At 45.0% G+C, this 16637-nt stretch overlaps 1 protein-coding gene across 1 annotated transcript in view; it reads right to left on the minus strand.

The window, feature by feature from the left end:
* Positions 1 to 1412: 1412 nt before the first annotated feature.
* Cpne4 (copine 4) overlaps positions 1413 to 16637 on the minus strand; it is a 71890-nt gene continuing 56665 nt past the window's right edge. Inside the window, exons 10-14 of the mRNA XM_070005416.1 lie at positions 13005 to 13059; positions 10696 to 10747; positions 8455 to 8588; positions 4764 to 5000; positions 1413 to 2890 (exon numbers count right to left, since the gene is read on the minus strand). Coding sequence (XP_069861517.1) covers positions 2756 to 2890; positions 4764 to 5000; positions 8455 to 8588; positions 10696 to 10747; positions 13005 to 13059 — 613 coding nt within the window. The 3' untranslated portion in view covers positions 1413 to 2755. The remainder of the gene's footprint in view (positions 2891 to 4763; positions 5001 to 8454; positions 8589 to 10695; positions 10748 to 13004; positions 13060 to 16637) is intronic.

Below are 16637 nucleotides of genomic sequence, written 5' to 3' on the forward strand. Positions count from 1 at the left end.
GAGCCACCAATGAATGCCTGGCCATTATCATATTTTATATGACATGCTACCATGTACGATAGGCTGTGGATTGACCTAAATACTGTAAAGATGTTATCCCCTGACGTCTTCATAACAGTTCTAAGAAGCAGACACCACTACCTCCATTATACAGATAAGGAAACCGAGGCTCAGGAAAGACAATGAAATCTCCACTCACTAGGGACCATTATCTCTGCCTGACACAGAAGCTGGTTGTACTCACAGTCAGTCTGCTCTGTCCTGAGGAATCAAACCAGTCCTTTCTCAGGGTCATGGTTAAATGCACTTCTGAGAGGGAGCCAGTTGGGCAAGCAGAATGGCCTCTCCGTGATGATCAGTTGGATCTGAAGATATGAACAGCCAAAAGCAGACAGAATGTGCTGGGAGTTTCTCTGCCCTGACTCTATTGAATTAGAGAAATATAAATATACAGATAAAGTCACTTCCATTTTCATTTGCTTCCTATTAAACTCTAAGTGAATGAGTTGAGATGATGAAGTGATTTCCCCACCCCACCCCTGCCCTCCTCCCTGGCCTAACCTGATCGCTGTGGAGAGGCTTGTACTATTCCACACTGTGTTCCTCTTGGGGTTTGACATTTGGGGTTCTGATTGCTTTTCCTGGGGGTCCTGTGAGTCTTAATATTGCCAAGAATTTACCTCGGTGCTCATGAATGCAGGATGTGCTTTTTATTTATTTTTTTACTTTTTAAAAATCCTTTTTATGGGATGGAGGCAAAAAATAAAAGGTCAGTATGCATAACGGAAACAATGATCTTCCTTTCTTTTGTGTTTTGTTTTGGAATACACCAAACCTTCTAACCACCAGAAGAAAAGATAACTCTTTCTTAGAAATGTTACCCCGTTGTATAGACAAAATGATAAATATAATACTACATATATATATAGGCCCAAGCTGGCTTTGAATTATGATCCTCAGATCTCCATCTCCTGAGTAGCGAGAACTACAGACATGAGCCACCAGCACCCAGTGAGAACCTAAATATATATATAAAACAGTGATAGGGCTTGAACTCTGGGCCTGGGCACTGTCCCTGAGCTGCTTTGTCTCAAGGTGAGTGCTTTACCACTTGAACCACAGCGCCACTTTTGGTTTTCTAGTAGTTTATTGGAGATGAGAGTCTCACGGACTTTCCTGCTTGGGCTGGCTTTGAACTACGATCCTCAGATCTCAGCTTCCAGAGTATCTAGGGTGACAGGTGTGAGCCACCAGCGAGAACCTAAATATTTTAACTCCTTGTTTGTTAGAAGCAATGATGACGATGTGTTCCCTCAGCACCGAGAAAGAGCTATTCCTAATCTGAAACAAGTCTCCCCAAGCCACACATAGCCCTGTCAGGAAAGAGGAACAAGGCCAGGACGCTTAGGAAATAATTCTGTAAGTACCCAATTTATTCATAAAACAATACATGTGAAATAGTTACGATTTTTTTCCCCAATCATACACTTCTTTAAAAAAAAAAAAACAACAAACCATCATTTCCCAAATGTTGTCCATTTGGTTGACATGTATTTGCAAGATTAAGATCTGTAATTATAACTCTGGAGATTACACAAGGTCTTTGATTGGACGACGAAAACTGTTCCCACCCACACCAGCAAACGAACGAACAGATTTATTTTGCCTAGTGATTTATTCTACCATCTCTCTAACCAAAAAAAAAAAAAAAAATTAAATAAATAAAAAGTTTCCAGTGTGCGCCTCTTATGCTGGCAAAGCAATTGTGAATTTCTCTGAAAGAAGAATTTTCGGTGTTTGTTTTTTTTTTAAACAAATAAAATGCGTAGGTAATTTGTGTGCGTGATTAAGTGTTAGGGCCGAATCGCTAAGTGGATAGACTTTTAGAGCAGAGAAACCTTCCTTCACAGGGAGGATCGAGAAATTAAAAACTGCTGGAACAGTGTAAGGATTATTATTATTATTATATTATTGTTCTTCTTATTGAATATTATTATCATGATTATTTTAAACATGCAAAATACAGTCCATGCATCTGCCTTGTGTTTTTGAAATGTCTTGTCCCCTAGCAGATAAAACCAAGTATGTTTGTTATTATTATTATTAATATTATTAATTATTGGCTGTCAACATTCGATAAATGTTTCAAAATGCTTTACAGTGTAAAGGTAATAAGAAATTTAGCAAAATTTCAACAAACCTGTATAAAAAAACAGATACATGGTACCATTTTTTTTTTTTTTGGTTGGTTGTGGGGCCTGAACTCTGGGCCTGGGTGCTGTCCCTCAGCTCTTCAGCTCAAGGCTAGCACTCTACCACTTGAGCCACAGCGCCACTTCCAGCTTTTTTCTGCTTATGTGGTGCTGAGGAATCGAACCCAGGGCCTCATGCATGCAAGGCAAGCACTCTACCACTGAGCCATCTTCCCAGCCCCCATGGTACCTATTTTTTTAAATCTCAAGGCGACATGCTGAAAAGACTTATGTGGTATTTCTTTGTAAAAAGGTCTTAGATAATACAAGAGTGGAGCTGATCTAGGCCTTTGGACTACACATGCAAAAGGAAAAGGAAAACCAACAAAAGAAGATTAAGTTAGTTAAAAATTGCCAAAACGTGCTATTTTTTAAATGTGTATTATTGTTGTCATTGTAATTATAATAATAATAATTATTATTAACGATTATTTTAAGTAGAGGAGAAGTGTTGAATCTTAGCCGGGAGCCGGATTCCAGAACTCTGGGAAAGGGGGTGGGGTTCACGGGGCTAGCGTCCTGGAGGATTCGTAGACTTCCGACGAGCATTTTGGTTTGATGCCTTTGCCGTTATAATAGTCCACGACTTGGTTTGGAACTTCAGCCAATACGCTTTTAGCCAGGGCAGCCGGAGATGCCTGGTGGGGGTGCGAGAAGAAATAACGCAGCTCTGATCCGCCCTTCCTTCCCTCTCTTCCCTCTCTTCCTTCTCTTCCCTCCCTCTCTTCCTCTCTCCCTCTCTCCCTCCCTCCCTCCCTCCCTCCCTCCCTCCCTCCCTTCCTTCCTTCCTTCCTTCCACCCTCTTTCTTTGCCAGTCCTGGGGCTTGAACTCAGGGCCTCGGTACTATCCCTGAGCTTCTTTTGCTCAAGGCTAGCATTCTACCACTTGAGCCACAGCACCACTTCGGGCTTTTTCTGTGTCTGTGGTACTGAGGAATGGAACCCAGGGCTTCATGCATGCTAGGCAAGCATTCTACCACTAAGCTCTGATTCTTGGTTAAAGGAACCTGTGAAGAACCTACTCAGACCCTGTTCTGAGTAGCTAGTCCCATGCAGAAATACGTTCATCTATTCATTCTCTACCCAGTTGAGCCAGGTGCTGGTGGCTCACGCCTGTAATCCAAGCTACTGCTGTTTTTCATTAAATCAGTCTAATTTATTCTTGCTTTTTTCCATCACTGATCATATAAAAATACTTAATATATATATATATATATATATATATATATATTCCTTTAAACCAGCTTTCTTCATCTTGCTTATGAGAGTAAACAAATCTTTTTTGTTGTTGTTGTCGGTCGTGAGGCTTGAACTCTGGGCCTGGGAGCTGTCCCTCAGCTCTTCAGCTCAAGGTGAGCGCTCTACTGCTTAAGCCACAGCGCCACTTTCAGTTTTCTGAGTGGTTTACTGGAGATAAGAATCTCACAGACTTTCCTGCCCGGGCTGGCTTTGAACCGTGATCCTCAGATCTCAGCCTCCTGAGTAGCTAGGATGACAGGCGTGAGGCGTGAGCCACCAGTGCCCGGCCAAATCTTTGATTTTTGTTTACTATATACTAATGGAGCATTTTGGTTTTACCGTTTTTGTTTTTTGTTTTTCAGTACTGGGATTTGAACTCATATACCTGCTAGGTGGGTACTTTACCCTAAGCCTTTAGCTCTTTTGACATTGGTTAATTTTGGGAAGATAGGGTCCCTTTTCCTGCCATATTGTGTTTTGATCTGCCTATTTTTTTGGTTTCCCATCGTTGCTGTGATGAATGACAGGCACTAGCACACCCAGCCTCTTTCTGTTGAGATGAAGTCTTGTGGATTTTCCTGTCTAGGCTGGCTTTGAAATCGCGATCCTACCATTCTGAGACTCTCAAGGAACAAGGGATTTATAGGCATGAACGACTAATCCCAGGCTGATGTTTTATCATCTCAAAAACATACTTTGTCACCAGGCACCAGTGGCTCACGCCTGTCGTCCTAGCTCCTCAGGAGGCTGAGATCTGAGGATCACGGTTCAAAGCCAGCCCGGGCAAGAAAGACTGTGAGACTCTTATCTCCAATACACCACCAGAAAACTGGAAGTGCGCTGTGGCTCAAGTGGCAGAGAGCCTGCCTTGAGCTGAAGAGCTAAGGGACAGCGCCCAGGCCCTGAGTTCCAGCCCCAGGTCACAAGCCAGGCACTAGTGGCTCAAGCCTGTCATCCTAGAGACTCAGGAGACTGAGATCTGAGGACTGAGGTTCAAAGCCAGCCCAGGAAGGGAAAGTCTATGAGATTACCTATTCCTCCCCCTTTCGTCCCCCCCCCCAAAAAAAAAGCTGGGCGTGGTGCTGTGGCTCAAGTGGTAGAGCGCTCGCCTTGAACACAAAAGTTCAGGGACAGCGCCCAGGCCCTGAGTTCAAGCCTCAGGACGGATACAAACCAACCAACCAACACACAAACCCTAAACAGAAGGCAGGGCTTGCCACACACTGGAGAGCCTGGGCTCTCCTCCCTGAGGGGCACCTCGCGCACACGTACGTGTTTGAAGTTCCTGAAGGGTACAAACTGCACAATGTCCCGCAGCACGGGCTCCCCTTTGGGCGACCTGAGGATGCCATCGTCGCCGTCCAACATCTGCATGTCACTGAAGTCGGCGTTGCCCACGCCCACGATGATGACCGACATGGGCAGGTGGGAGGCGTGGACGATGGCCTCCCGCGTGTCGGCCATGTCTGTGATCACGCCGTCCGTCAGGATCAGCAGGATGAAGTATTGCTGCAGGCCGGGATCAGTGTGTGTTGAGGGGGAGACAAAGATGAGGTGATGGCAGTTAGGGTGGTAGGCTCCATGGGTGTGCTGGCATCCCCGGAAGGCTCAGGGAAGGGAGGAAAGGGGGTGGGGGTGGGGGCTGGGTGGGCACAGCTTGGTCCTGTGCTATCGCCAAAGCACAGGGAGAAATGGCAAGAGTCGGGGGTGGACTCAGGCCTTGTGCTTGCTGGGCAGGGGCTCTTACCACTCGAGTCATGGCCCCCTGTTCTTTTCCTTTTTCTTTGTGGTCAGTCCTGGGGCTTGAACTCAGGCCCTGGGCGCTGTCCCTGAGCCTCTTTGTGCTCAAGGCGAGCGCTCTACCACTTGAGCCACAGCGCCACTTCCGGTTTTTAAGTGGTTTCATTGGAGGAAAGTCTCATGGGAACTTTCCTGCCTGGGCTGGCTTTGAACCCAGATCCTCAGATCTCAGCCTCCTGAGGAGCTAGGATGACAGGTGTGAACCACTGACGCTCCTTCCTTTCCTTCCTTCCTTCCTTCCTTCCTTTCTTCCTTCTTTCCTTGTATTTTGGATAGGGTCTGGTATTTTTGCCTGAGGATGGCCTTGAACTCCATTTCTCCCAACTATCTGGGGTTGTTATTGTTGATTCTAATGAATTTCAATGAATTTTATTTAAAAAAAAAATAAACACAGGGGCTGGGAAGGTGGCTTAGTGGTAGAGTGCTTGACTAGCATGCATGAAGCCCTGGGTTCAATTTCTCAGTACCACATACACAGAAAAATCTAGCAGTAGAGCTGTGGCTCAAGTGGTAGAATGATAGCCTTGAGCAAAAGAAGCTCAGGGACAGTGCCCAGGCCCTGAGTTCAAGCCCCAGGACTGGCAAAAAAAAACAAAAACCAAAAAACAAAAAAACACCCCCCCACCTCCCGCGCCCCCCCCAAAACCAAACCCAGATATTCAGTCTACTTATGGTACATCTCTTAAGTATACTTAGAGCTAACCAAATACAGTTTCAACAATCAAACTTATAATGCCTGAACTGAAATCAGGTACTTATAATAGCGCATCACCCAAATTGAAGTGCTTTTAATATACAACACACAGATTTTAAAGTTTCAATTAAAAATAAAAAGGACATAAAATATCTCCTGAGTACATTTTACATGGAGTAGATGCTAAACTGAAAATAGGCTGGCTACACTGGGTTTTAAGTAGAGCATATTATTAACACGGACTTCCTGGTCCTTTTAACTTAAAAAACATTGCAGCTACTACTGAAATTAAAATATTATCTAGGCACAGCACATTATATCTGTGTGCGAAAAAAAGCATAATGAAACCCATTAAAACCTGTTAAAAAAATTCAGTAAGGGATAAAGAGCGATTAATAAAGATGGAGTGAATTTGATCAAATGACTTCATATATATATATATATATATATATATATATATATATATATATATATATATGTGTGTGTGTGTGTGTGTGTGTGTGTGTGTGTATACTGCCTGGGGCTTGAACTTAGCACTGTCCCTGAGCTAGCTTATTTTTGCTCAAGGCTAGCACTCTATCACTTGAGCCACAGCGCCACTTCTGGCTTTTTCTGTGTAGGTGGCACTGAGGAATCGAACCCAGGGCCTCATGCATGCAAGGCAAGCACTCTACCACTGAGCCACCTTCCCAGCCCTCAAATGATTTTATATGCATGTATGAACAGCATGAGAAGATGAGGGACTCGAGTATTATTTAGTGAGTGTAAATGTGGCATCTTGGCACTCAGGATCAAACGATATAGACAATTTCAGGCATCGGTGACATTCTGCCCAATATGAAAAAGAAAGCTATAACGCTAAAAAAAAAATAAGATCATAGCAATGTCACTGCAAATAATACATAGAAAAGTTATAGTAATATAGTTGTGTGTGTGTATGTGCGTGCATACATGTGCTAGTACTGGAGTTTGAACTCAGAACCTTGTACTTGCTTAGTTTTTTGACTCAAGCCTGGTGTTCTACCACTTGAGCCACACCTTCACTTCTAGCTTGTTTGCTGGTTGATCAGAGATAAGAGTCTCACAGATGTATCTATCTGGGCTGACTGTAAAATAGCATCCTCCTGTCTCAGTCTCCTGAGTAGCTAGGATTATCGACGTGAGCCAAAAGTGCCTGACTGGTTGCACTGGAAATATTAGGGCAAGATTCCTGTTTTTCTCTGTCTTGTAGTCTTAGTTTTTTTTTTTTTTCTTCATACAAATAAAGCATGAAGCCAGGCACCCAGGGCTCACACCTGTCATCCTAGCTACTCAGGAGACTGAGATCTGAGATTCATGGTTCAAAGCCAGCCTGGGCAGGAAAGTCCCTGAGACACTTATCTCCAGTGAGCCACCAGAAAACCAGAAGTGGCGCTGTGGCTCAAGTGGTAGAGTGCTCGCCTTGAGCTGAAGAACTGAGGGACAGGGGCTGGGAAGGTAGCTCAGTGGTAGAGCGCTTGCCTTGCATGCTCGAGGCCCTGGGTTCGATTCCTTAGCCCCACATAAGCAAAAAGAAAAAAGCCGGAAGTGGCACTGTGGCTCAAGTGATAGAGTGCTAGCCTTGAGCTGAAGAGCTGAGGGACAGTGCCCAGGCCCAGAGTTCAGGCCCCACTACCGGACCAAAAAAAAAAAAAGAGCTGAGGGACAGCGCCCAGGCCCAGAGTTCAAGTCCCAGGAGAAAGGAAGGAAGGAAGAAAGGAAGGAACAGATATCTTGTGTGATGTTTTTGTATTGCTGTATTTTATTGCCAGGAAGTAGTTCTATTTCTGTGGTATGTTACTTCCATGTGAACTTTGGGGTGTATTGGAATGCAGGCTAACTTTTGAATTTTGTTTTTTGTCCCTGGGGTGTGACGTACTTCCCTGAATAGGGTAGCTTCCACTATCTGGTGTTTCCTGTAATAAAGCAATGTGGCCACCATTTGCTATGTGGAATCTTTTTTTTTTTCTTCTGTTGGTTGGGGGGCTTGAACTCTGGACCTGAGCGCTGTCCCTCAGCTCTTCAGCTCAAGGCAAGCGCTCTACCAGTTGAGCCACAGTGCCACTTCTGGTTTTCTGGTGGTTTTATCGGAGATGAGAGTCTCATGGACTTTCCTGCCTAGGCTGGCTTTGAACTGCGATCCTCAGATCTCAGCCTCCTGAGTAGCTAGGATGACAGATGTGAACCACCGGTGCCTGGCTCACATCCCAGCAGAAGTGGATCTGACCATCCTCATTTTTTTTTTTTGGTGGGGGCAGGGGGGAGGGAAGAATATGAGAAAACTGAAGATAGAGCTGGGTGAAACCACTTGTCCAAATGCATGTGGGTAGCAACACTGGCATGCATTTGCCATCGGACTGGGGTGGGTGGATTGGGCTGAGATCCAGGTGAGGGAAAGGGAAACGCCCACCTGCCCAGTGGCCCGCCCCCTCCAGTCAATCCTGTCCTTACCGAGGCCTCTTTGGTGTTGGTCTCCTCCGAGGCTGACTTGGCCACCTTCTGAATGATGGGGGCGATGTTGGTGGGGCCGTATAGCTGAAGCTTCGGCAGGCAGCTCTGATACGCTTCCACAACGCCCTGAATCCCTGAGGTGGAAATGACAGAGACCGACTAGACCCACAGTCCCTTCAATACCTTTATGATCCAACACACACAAACAGAAACCATTCGTTTTCTCTAAAGAGTTCTCAACAACGTCCTGGTAATATGCTCTGGGTTTTGTTTGTCTGTTTTTGAGACTTAGGGCTGGTCTTTGTATGTATGTATGTGTATTTTTTTTCTCTTTCTCTTTCTTTGTATTTTTTTATTTTATTTTTTGTTGTCGGTCGTAGGTCCTGAACTCTGGGTCTGGGCGCTGTCCCTCAGCTCTTTAGCTCAAGGCAAGTGCTCTACCACTTGAGCCACTGCGCCACTTCTGGTTTTCTGGTGGTTCATAGGAGATAAGAGTCTCACGGACTTTCCTGCCTGGCCTGGCTTTGAACCGGGATCCTCAGATCTCAGCCTTCTGAGTAGCTAGGATGACAGGCGTGAGCCACCGGAGCCCAGCTGATGTACTCAAGTTTACATTCCCCCCAGAGAGCTCGAGCAAGGTTGAGCACTTGGTCAACCCCAGTCGAGGCAGACCCTGCTTGTATGTAACAGCTTCTCCAGATGTGATGTGCATTGACCGGCGCCCATCCTGCTGACACCCTCTTCCCACAGGTAGGGTACTGTACAGGATGACTTTTTATGCAAATTGCTCCAGTGATATTCAAATGTATGCAAATCACACCTGTACCTGCCTCACCCCCCACCCCCAACAGTAGCTCCTCCCATTCTATCCTGAAACTGCAGCCTTGCTCCTGATTCTGGCCATGGAGATTCACAGGAGACACCCTGGAAAATTCATCTCCAGGGCTACCATGCATCACTAGAAGATCCTTATCTGTTTTTTTGGGGGGGTGTGTGGTGGGTAGAGGGGTTTCTCAAGTTTTTGCTGAAGACAATCAAGTTTGGTCATCTTTTTCCAGAAAAAAAAAAAAAAAAGAGCCAGACGGCCCGCTTCTACAAGTGTGTAAATGATAAGCTCTGGGGTGAGTGTTACATTCTGTGTGGGGGCCAATCCCTTCTGTGTGTGGGGGGGAGGGGGGCTGGCTTCAAACAATCATCCCCAGACCTCAGCTTCCCGAGTAGCTGGGAAGACAGCATTCATTACCAGTGCCTGGTTTAACCACTCTTTTAAGAATTGGGTGGGCTGGGGAGGAAGGAGGGGCTTTGGAGCCATAATAAACCAGGGGAAGCTGGGTGTTATTGGTTCACGCCTGTCATCCTAGCTACTCAGGAGGCTGAGATCTGAGGATCGTGGTTCAAAGCCAGCCGGGGCAGGAATGACAGTGAGACTCTTATCTTCAATGAACCACCAGAAAACCAGATCAGGAAGAAAGAGAGAAATATGGACAGGTCCACTCTAAAAATGTCTTATGATTTTCATAGCCACAAGGACACTTGACTCTCTGTGCCATTTAGAAGACAAGAGAAGTCATTCTAGCACGAAATGGTTTGGCCATCGTGATCTGCACGACTTCGGCATCGTTATTTTGTGGCATCGTCTTGGGGAATTTCAAGGCTAGAAAGAAGAAAGAGTGTTTATGTAGACTCTTCCTTGCACAACGCCTTGACAGCACTGGTTTAAAATCTTTGTTCTCAGGCAGACACCGGTGGCTCTCACCTGTCATTCTACCTACTCAGGAGGCTGAGATCTGAGGATCCCAGTTTGAAGCCAGCCTGGAAAGTCTGTGAGACTTTTTGTTGTTGTCAGTTGTGGGGCTTGAACTCTGGGCCTGGGCACTGTCCCTGAGCCTCTTTGTGCTTAAGGCTAGCAGCTCTACCACTTGAACTATATAGCACCACCTCTGGTTTTATGGTGGTTCATTGGAGATAAGAGTCTCATGGACTTTCTCGTCCAGGCGGGCTTTGAACTGAGATCCTCAGATCTCAGTTTCCTGAGTAGCTGGGATGACAGGCGGCTAACTCTTTTGTCTTTTCCCTGCTCTCATCTTTTAACTCTGTTATTGGGGGGCGGTCTCTGCTGCCCTTTGGGGGGTAGTAGCAGAAAACCTGCAGCGCTGCTATGAATGGGGACAGAGAAATGGAGATAGGCTGAGAAGAAATGGGGAAAGTTTGGGGATGCCCAGGGCTTAGGCTTGGCTTTACCTGCACATTCGGGGTTATCTTCATTAAAGTTGATTGCAAAGTCATGAGAGACCTAGAAACCAATTCACATTAAAAAAAATAAATAAATAAAAGGAAGAAAGGAGGATTACAACTTGAATCCCATAAGGAGACGGGAGGCAGGGGAGGGGGAGGGAGGGTAATTAGGGTTTGCAAACAGATGCTGTTCCGTCCGTTCAGTTGTTAAGCAGCAGGACCTATTTTTTTTTTAAGTCCTTACACAATATCCATCTGTGATAAGAGGGTGAATTCTAAGCTTCCTGGGTAGTTAAAGTGACAGAAATCATTTTTTTTTTTTAAATTCCCCCTTGAATCAGATAAATGCTTGCAGAAGGGGGAAATAAGAAAAAAAATGTTCAGGAAAAAAAATATATGTATATAACTATGGAATAACTTCTAGTTAGAACTGGCCACTGGCTGGGGGTTAGATCAGGATGAGCTCCTACTGGGTCCAATGATTGAAACAAAATGACATTCAAGCCGAGCGATGGTGGCTCACGCCTGTCATCCTAGCTACTCAGCAAACTGAGATCTGAGGATGGCGGTTTGAAGCCAGCCCAGGGAGGAAAGTCTGTGAGACTCTTACCTCTATTTAACTACTCAGAATAAAATAAAAACAAAACAAAACTGAAGTGGCACTGTGGCTCAGGTGGTAGAGCGCTATCTTTGAGGCTCAGGGATGGTGCTCAGGCCCTGAGTTCAAGCCCCAGGACCAGCAAAAAAAAGGTAACTCAATCATCCAAGTAGCTTGTTCCATTCATATGATGATCCTCACCAAAACTCCAGCTAAGCTGTTGACATTTAAGGATTATTCTGATGCAATAAACAGAACTCTAGGCTAGGAAGATTTTGACATATATCCAGGTAAAATTGACCCCATTCTACTTTTTTTTTCCCGGTCAGTCATGGGGCTTGAACTCAGGGCCTGGATGCTCTCCCTGAACTTTCTCAACTCAAGGCTAGTGCTCTACCCCTTTGAGCCACAGCTCTACTTCCTAGTTCGTGGTGGTTCATTGGAGATAAAGAGACTCACAGACTTCCTTGCCCGGGCTGGCTTTGAAACCCGATCCTCAGATCTCAGCTTCTTGAGTAGCTAGGATGACGGGGCGGGCGTGAGTCGCTGGCGCCTGGCCCAGGTTACATTTTATGCCGAGTGGGTTGCCAGACTTTTCAGTGCTTTGTAGATCAGTCAGAAACAGGACATTTTACAAAACATCCCCCAACTTCTCTATTAAACCAGCATGTCATGTATACTGCATGGCCTGGATATAGCTGACCGGGCACCATTTCTATACTCTTGTGGTGCTTTACCTCTAATGAAGGCTTCTAGACCTCTGTAGCTACACTGAACATGGAATATAAAGCTAATGAGAAGGAGGACAGGCCAAAGAGAGATATGTTTCCACCCACGGCTTATCCAGTGGCCACCCAGGGAGGGATTGGCTCTTTAAGAAGTAACCAGGGCTGGGAAGGTGGCTCAGTGGTAGAGTGCTCGCCTAGCATGCATGAAGCCCTGGGTTCGATTCCTCAGTCCCACATACACAGAAAAAGCCAGAAGTGGTGCTGTGACTCAAGTGGTAGAGCACAGAGAGGCTCAGGGACAGAGCTCAGGCACTGAGTTCAAACCCCAGGACTGGCAAAAAAAAAGAAAAAAAAAAGGACACCAAAGGAATAGAAGGTCTTTGATTTGACAGCAAAGATTGGCCCCTCCTCCTGATTCAGACACAGCCAGTAATAAGGATATTGATGAGCGGATATTGGAGGTGAGAGGTATTGGTGAGGCCCTGTCTGTCTAAAGGAGATGAATTCTCCAGGTGTTTGGTAGGCTTGGTTTTTTGGGGGGAGTGGGGTGGGGGTTGGTCATGGGGCTTGAACTTGGGGCCTCGGTGCTGTCCCTGAGCTTTTTCATTCAAGTCCATGAGACTCATGCATAATTAACCACGTATACACACACAAAGCCAAAAGTGGCGCTGTGTGTCTAGTGGTAGAATGGGAGCCTTGAGGGGGAAAAAAAAAAAAGCTCAGGGACAGTGCTCAGGCTCTGAGTTCAAGTCCCAGGACTGGCATCAAAAAAAAAAAAAGAAGCCTTCCACTGAACCTTTAGATAATAACCCACATAAAACACCAGGAAACTGAGTCTCATCAAATATAGACTGCACGGAGCCAATCTCAGTGGTGGCGAAGGTCATTTCTCATTCTCTCTGCATCCTGTGGACCCATTGGGAAGGAGCCCCCAGTTCTCGGCCCTCCCCACACCAGCAGAGTCAATGAGGCCACTTCTACCCACTTACCGTGTACTCTGGGGGTATCCTGGCACCAAAGCCGAAGGCCGGGAACATTTTGTCACTGAAATTAAACATTAAGAAAAAAAAAATGTGTTTGATTTTTTTTTTTTTTCATCTAAGGAGGAAGAAGATCATCAACCAGCATCACCTGGTTAGCACAGGTGGCAAATGCCAACTGCTGAGGGGTGCCTCTTAAGGGTGTGAAAATGGGGCGCGGATCAAGAACGCCCATGTTCATCTTCTGAGTTCAGAGTTCAGTATAGTCACATTAGCACGTCATTCCTTCCTTGAACTGTACCCGCAAGTGTGGATGCCGGACCATGGACCGGCCTTGAAATTTTCCTTCATCCTTATCTTATCCTGTCCCTACCTTTCTGTTTCCTCTGAAAGAAGATCATGTTTATATCGGGTATTAAACGTTATTTCCTACTAGCAACTCCAGTAAGCAGACTCACCTCCCCCGCCCCATGCCTCCCACTACCTTAACCAGCAACAAAGAAGACTCTTTTTAAGCAAACTTTGTGCTCGCAGGGAGGTATGGAGCCCTCGAATATCGATCCTGGATAAAGGCATACCTTTCTTACCCGATTGACTTTTATTTTACTTCTCTGAGTAATAACACAACTGTGATTCAGTCCCGGAAGAATTCTTTATATTTCTCCCATCTTTGCGTTGGTCAAGGAGGAAAATAAATTCAGATTTAGGGCTCTTTTTTTTTTTTTTTTTTTTGTGGGTCATGGGGCTTGAACTCTGGGCCTGGGTGCTGTCCCTCAGCTCTTCAGCTCAAGGTGAGCATTCTACCACTTGAGCCACAGCATCATTTCTGGTTTTCTGGTGGTTTATTGGAGATAAGAGTCTCATGGCTTTTCCTGTCTAGGCTGGCTTTGAACCATGATCCTCAGATCTCAGCCTCCTGAGTGGCTAGGATGACAGGCGTGAGCCACCAGTACCTGGCCTAGGGCTCATTTCTGAATGGAGACTTTTGTCCCGGGGAAGAAAACTGCCCTGGTCTTATTGACTTTGACAAAAATCAAAACAGCAAAGACAGATTCTCACCTATCATCTCCTTACGGACTAACAAACAAGTCATCAGCCACCAATGCTGGCGCTGACAAACTCTTACCAAAACACGGCCAACTTGATACATCTGGGCTTAGAGATACAGAAAAGCTAGACTTCTTTAAAACCCAAGTCTACAGTTACTCACAAGACTGAGATCTGAGGATCAACAAAAAGCTGGAAGTAGAGCTATGGCTCGAGTGGTAGAGTTAAGCTTTGAGCACAAAAGCTAAAGGACAGAGCCTAGGCCCTGAGGTCCAAGACCTAGGGGACACACACACACACACACACACACACACACACACACACACACACACACACACACACACACACACACACACACACACACACACACACACACACACACACACACACACACACACACACACACACACACAAATCCGAGTCTAAATTCTCTAGAATATCATCACCAGCAACTCTTTCTCTCTGCTGTGTCATTCCAGGCTCTGTGGCACATTACATCTAGCTTGTATCGGAGGAAATATTACTGCTGATAAATAAGAGACTCACAACAGCTTATAGAGGATTATCCAAAGCTCTGAGAAAAAAATATATAAGGCTTCTGGGTCTTGGGAAATGGTGAAATACTTTGCTTCAGTAATTCCTGTCTTACCCAAACCAGGATGGTGAGACCTGGGAGGTAAATTTCCACCATATCGGCAAGTCTTCCCTTAGGTAGAGGAGGAGGGTCTTGGGTCTTCAAACTCCACTTAGAAGTCAGAATCAAGGAATTTGGGAGGCTTCCCGCCCTGTAGATTTCTTTTTCTTCTTCTTCGGTGAGTTCAGGAGGGGGTGGATGTGAAATTCTATGCATTTCCAATCACTCAGCCAGTGTCTCAGCCTTAATGATATTCCTTTCATACATCTTAAGTCACCCTTGGGGGTGTGAAGTTCGTTGAGCAAGTGCCTTGCACTGTTATGTAACTGAGTTTTAAGAGTAGCAAGGTAAGAGAATATGCTTTACCTACATCGGGAATAATTAATGAGTCAGGAAGGATAAATTCTCTGAAGTTTGCCACCACAAAGCTTGTCGCTAAAAAAAATCGTGCTGAAAAAAAAAATCCAAACCTAAGCAAAATAAGACTTTAACCTCTGTTCTCCCCGACAAAAATAAAACCTGGCAGACAGATTTTATTCAGGAAGTAAGAGAAAGTAAGTTAAGCACATAGAGAAAACATATAGGTGTCAATGGTCTTAAGAACTCAGGACTGAGTTGTGTGCTAGTAGCTCAGCTATGCAGGAGGCTGAGATCATGGTTCAAAACCAGCCCAGGCAGAAAAGTCCATGAGATTCTTATCTCCAATTAACCACCAGAAAACTGGAAGTAGTTCTGTGGCTCAAAATGATAGAGCACTTGCCTTGAGCCCAGGCCCAGAGTTCAAGCCCGACAACTGCCAACAAAACAAAACAAAAAACTAAACATACAGCTACCCTATGAGCCAGAAATTCTACTTCTGGGCATTTATCCAATAGAATACAAACAAGGTTACACTAAAGCTACCCATACAACCATGTTCATCACAGCATTATTTACCATTGCCAAGTATGCAATCAGCCCCGATGTCCCACAATGGATGAATGGATCAAGAAAATGTGATTTTATATATATATAAATATGTATACACACACATATATATACATATATACTTATATATACATATATAATGGAATTCTAATCATCCATCAGAAAGAATGATGCTGTATGACTCATAAGGAAATGGAAAGACAAATATTTTTTAAGCAAAGTAAGCCAAACCCAGAGAAACATAGACAATGTACCTATAAATCCATTTTTTACTATCAGAATAAAATAGTTTACCTGAAGTAGTTGTACAATGGGGTTATAATTCTATAATTCTATAAGAATTCTATAATTCTATAAGCATTATGATTATGATTATAATGCTTCTTTTGGGGGGGGGTCTGGTTGTGGGGCCTGAACTCTGGGCCTGGGTGCTATCCCTCAGCTCTTCAGCTCAAGGCTAGCGCTCTACCACTTGAGCCACAGCGCCACTTCCGGCTTTTTTCTTTTTGCTTATGTGGTGCTGAGGAATCAAACCCAGGGCCTCAGGCATGCAAGGCATGCAAGGCAAGCGCTCTACCACTGAGCCACCTTCCCAGCCCGATTATAATGCTTCTTGATCAGTGTCACCCTTTTCTTTGTTCTCCCTCATTTCCCCTCTCCGATTCTCAAAAATTCCTTTTCAATCACCTCACTATTCAGATAGTGTCATCCTAACTACTTAGGAGGCTGAGATCTGAGGATCCTGCTTCAAAGCCAGCCTGGGCAGAAAAGTCTATGAGACTCTTCTTTCCAATTAACCAGGAAAATTCTGCAAACGGTGGTTTCACTCAAGCCTTGAGTGGAAAGGCTAAGGGACATGTCCAGTCCCTGAGTTGAACCCACATACCCCCCCCCCCATTACTAACTAGCTTTATACCATGGAGTCAACAGAGACTTATAGATGTTTGTGTTTACATTGGTTCTTGCTTAAAATAAAAAAGACAAAAAAAGAAAAAAATCATCTTAAACACCAGAGTGCTTTTAATTCTACCTAG

This window comes from Dipodomys merriami, unplaced genomic scaffold (genome assembly GCF_024711535.1).
Source record: "Dipodomys merriami isolate MVZ:Mamm:240054 unplaced genomic scaffold, mDipMer1.0.p SCAF_68, whole genome shotgun sequence".
Taxonomy (NCBI): Eukaryota; Metazoa; Chordata; class Mammalia; order Rodentia; family Heteromyidae; genus Dipodomys; species Dipodomys merriami.